Source organism: Vicia villosa, linkage group LG3 (genome assembly GCF_029867415.1).
Source record: "Vicia villosa cultivar HV-30 ecotype Madison, WI linkage group LG3, Vvil1.0, whole genome shotgun sequence".
Lineage (NCBI taxonomy): Eukaryota > Viridiplantae > Streptophyta > Magnoliopsida > Fabales > Fabaceae > Vicia > Vicia villosa.
The window spans coordinates 192337450-192341991 of record NC_081182.1 but is presented as its reverse complement, the minus strand read 5'-3'; the positions used below and the strand labels follow the sequence as shown (position 1 = coordinate 192341991).

The 4542-nt window shown below is 33.6% G+C and overlaps 1 protein-coding gene across 1 annotated transcript; it reads left to right on the top strand.

Moving 5' to 3' along the window:
• Nucleotides 1-1081: 1081 nt before the first annotated feature.
• LOC131659620 (putative disease resistance RPP13-like protein 1) lies at nt 1082-4316 on the top strand. Its single transcript, XM_058928787.1, has one exon. The coding sequence runs from the start codon at nt 1086-1088 to the stop codon at nt 4080-4082; it is 2997 nt and encodes a 998-aa protein (XP_058784770.1). The 5' UTR covers nt 1082-1085; the 3' UTR covers nt 4083-4316.
• Nucleotides 4317-4542: the final 226 nt, after the last annotated feature.

The following is a 4542-nucleotide window of genomic DNA, read 5'->3' as shown; positions in this document are numbered from 1 at the left end:
TTTGTTATTTTTTAAATTTTTTTAAAAAAACTTGTTATTCAAAAAAAAAATTCACAATATGTTACTATCTTACATCTTGCACGACCTACAAAGTCAAGGTGTTTGACTTTTTTTTAATTATTTCTTTTGACCTACCACATTTTAAGAGAAAATTAAGTTTTAAAATCTAAATTTGTAGATTTTTTTAAGGATTTGATGAAAATACACCGACAATACTGTAAAGCAGTTTTACATTGTCAGTAAAATTTAAATTGTTAAATTTTATAAAAAATTGACTTTTTCTTTAAATTAAATATAAAATATTTATTTTTAAGGGTTGTGATGCACCGACCATATAAAATATTTTACATTGTCAGTGCACTACCATTAAACTTTTATTTTAAATATAATTTAAATTTGGATTCTGGTTCGTCTTTAACTAATTTAAGTTTCTTTAGTGTATATTTGAAATACAATGAAACAAGAGTACATATCACATTAGCAAAAATCTTAGATGTAATAAATTGTCATGATTAAATAATTCTAATATTGTACTTTTTTATTTCAAAAAAAAATATTGATTTTTAAAAATAGAATAACGATGAAGAAATATAAAAGTCACAAATGACTTTGTTGTTTGCAATGAAGATAGTCTTCATATATACTCCCTCCGTTCCTTTTTAAGTGTCATTTTAGAAGAATTTTTTTGTTCCTATTTAAGTGTCGTTTTATAATTTAATGTTATAATTTGTCATTACCCTTATTTTCTCGATAACTCCACCTCAAATTTTTCAATTAGTTTTTGGAAAAAGAGAATATATGATTGAATTTAGTTGGAAAGAGAAAAATAAATAAGGGTATAATAGAAAAAGTAACTCTAATAATCCACTATCTTAGTTGAAGAGCTTTTTGCTAAAACGACACTTAAAAAGGAACGGAGGGAGTAGTTCTTATCATAGCAGCATAATCTGCCATTAATGAAACAATTCATCATTTTTAATATATGTTTAGAACTTTACACTTTATGTAATATGTATGTTTTAAGTGTTTGACATTGATATTCAACAGTGTGTATAAGCTAACATATTACCAACTTACAGGTAGTCATGGCAGGATTGATGGTTGCTGGAGCATTTCTTACACCTGTCATTCAAGTCATTGTTGAAAGTGTTGCCTCAGGAGATTACAAAGACCTCTTCATTAAACGGTTGGTGAATAAACTTAAAATTAAATTGAATTCAATCCAGAAAGTGTTGGATGATGCAGAGACAAAGCAGTACCATGACGAAAGGGTGAGGTTTTGGCTTGATAATCTAAAGCATGTGGTATATGAAGTAGAACAACTGTTGGACGAGATTGCTACAAGTGTACAACGGAAGTCAAAGGTTCATCGCTTTCGTTTAGTTGGCCGATTTAAATCTAAGATCAAGGTTTATTTCTTTCTTTTAGCTGGTCGATTTAAATCTAGGATCAATGATTTGCTAGACAAGCTAAACGTTCTTTTAGACGAAAAAGATTTTCTGGATTTGAAAGTAGGAATAATTGCTCATAATGAAATTTCAGAAAGAGTGCCAACGACGTCTTTGGTGGATGAATCTAGCAAATATGGTAGACAGCGTGAAAAAGAGGAAATTATCAGTTTCTTACTTTTAGAAAATGGTAGTAGCAGTAGCAACCAAGCATCAATAATCAGCATAGTTGGTCTTGGTGGGATGGGTAAGACCACCCTTGCTCAGCTTGTCTACAAAGACACCAGGGTGCAAAAGAACTTTGATCTTAAAGCTTGGGTCTATGTTTCAGAATCATTTGATGTTATTAGACTCACTAAAGCAATTCTCGAGTCATTTGGTTCTTCACCAAGCACTGAAAATCTAGATTCACTCCAATGCCAATTGCAGCAGAAGATAACAGGAAAGAAGTGTTTGCTAGTTCTAGATGATATATGGAAACTAGATTGGGAAAGTTGTGAGAAGTTACTAAGTTTCTTTAATGAAGGATCTTCTGGAAGTAAGATTATTGTGACAACACGAAATAAGGAGAATGCATTCGCCATGGAATCTAAGTTATTTGAATTAGATAAATTGAAGGAGGGTGATTCTTGGAGTTTATTTGAACGACATGCTTTTCCCAACAAAAAAGCGAGTGAGTATCCAGAATTTGAGCCAATTGGAAAGAGGATTGTTGGCAAGTGTGGAGGGTTGCCATTAGCCGTGATAACAATGGGGAAACTCTTGAGAGCAAAATTCTTTCAAAGTAAATGGATTGAAATATCGGAGAATGATATGTGGGGTTTATCAGAGAAAGACACTGGCATAAATCCAGTATTGAGACTGGGTTACCATAATCTTCCTTCCAATTTGAAGCCATGTTTTGCTTACTGTTCCATATTTCCTAAGGGTTATTATTTTGACAAGAATAAGTTAATCAAAATGTGGATGGCAAATGGTTTCCTGAATTCCTACAAAAGTGACAAAAGTAAAGAAGAGTTGGGTAGTGAATTATTCAATGATCTCGAGTCAGTTTCATTTTTCCAAAGATCACTAGATTTTGATGATTATTTTATCATGCATGATCTTGTAAATGACTTGGCAAAATCAGTGTCTCATAAGTTTTGCTTACAAGTGGAGGATGATAAGTTGCAGGATATAATTGAAACGACACGCCACATTGGGTGCTTTCTTGAGTTGGAAGATTTTGATGAAATTTTAAAGCACATAAGTAAACTAAACCATTTACAAACTTTGGCTAACTTTGTTGTGGGAGAGCCGAGTGGTTCTGATATTGAGGAGTTAGAAAGTCTCAATCTTCTTCAAGGAGAACTTTGTCTTTCAGGATTGAACAATGTCACTGATCCAACACATGCCGTAAAGACCCGTTTGCAAGATAAAAAGTTTTTAGAAGAAATACATATGATATTTGATGGTTCAGTAGTGGAAAGCAATGCGTCTGTCTTGGATGCCCTTCAACCAAATAAAAATCTGAAGAGGCTCACCATTAACAACTACAATGGCAATATGTTTCCAATTTGGCTAAGGGGTTGTGATTTACCCAACTTAATATCTCTTAAACTTAAGTACTGTCATGGAATAAAGATCTTTGGAAATAACTCAACAAATGTTCCGTTCAAGTTCCTTGAAGTTTTGGAATTTGACTGGATGTCGGAATGGGAGGAATGGCTATGTATTGAAGGGTTTCCCCGGCTTAAAGAGCTTTATATAGAAAATTGTCCCAAATTGAAAAGGGCATCACTGCCTCAACAACTTCCTTCACTACAGAAGTTGGTGATCAGATGGTGTGAAATGTTGGACGTATCAATTCCCAATTGTGATAATATCATAGAGTTAGATATATCGAGATGTGATCGAGTTTTGATAAATAAGTTGTCATCCAGCTTGAAAAGGTTTGTCCTTTGTAAAAATCAGTATGTTGAGTTCTGCATGGAACATTTAATCAATAGTCCCAGTCTGGAAATGTTGAAGTTGGATTTCAAGGACTTTGTAAAATGTCCCTCATTGGATTTGTGTTGTTATAATTCTCTTTATAGTCTTTCAATAAAAGGATGGCAGTCCTCCTTGCCTTTTTCAGTACACTTGTTCCCCAGTCTTAATTCTCTTAGTTTGTCAAATTGTCCAAGGCTGGGGCCTTTTCCTATGGGAGGTTTGCCTTCCAACTTGGGGTACCTTAAAATACACAATTGCCCAAAATTAATTGCTTCCAGAGAGGAGTGGGGTTTATTCCAACTCAATTCTCTGACTATTTTCAGTGTTAAGGATGATTTTAAAAACGTGGAATCCTTCCCAGAGGAGGATCTACTACCCCAATCTCTCATGTATCTTTGGATGTCAAAATGTTCAAAGCTAAGAATAATGAACTGCAAGGGTTTTCTCCACCTCAAATCTCTCAGACAAATATATATTAAAAACTGCCCTGGTCTTGAGCTCTTGCCAGAGGAGAGTCTACCCAATTCTCTTAAAGAGTTGATGATTGAAGAATGTCCGTTACTTACGGAGAAGTACAAAAAGGAGGGAGGAGAGCGATGGCATACAATTAGTCACATCCCTGAAGTGATGATTGACGGTTATGTGCAGCAAATGATTGTCTGAATTGATTGGTGGAAAAGACATGTTTGCCAGAGGCAAGTACAACTCATGAGTTCATTTTTTTCTTCATAATTTTGTTTGGCACAATAATAACACTCTGTATGTATTTGATGTTGATCAGTGGCAAGTCCATATGATCCGATCCCTTTGTAGTATGGGAAGTGCCCCTCAAAGATCTTGCAGACCAAGACATACCATTGCCATCAAAATGAAGCACATCCACTTTCCTAATCTTTTCATCAATTCAAAAGTATGAGTAATTAAATCAAACTATGGATTTCAATTATTTTCGATTATTGTGTGTTCATAAGAGTCTGTATTTATTCTCAAAATATAAGACTTTGTATTCCTATTGTTAATTTTCCAGTTTCCTTTTTCTGTAGTGTGTCTTGTGTCTGTCTACATAACATTAAGACTTGAGAAAATAAATGTGAATGGCTACATTAATTTTATTATTATTTTA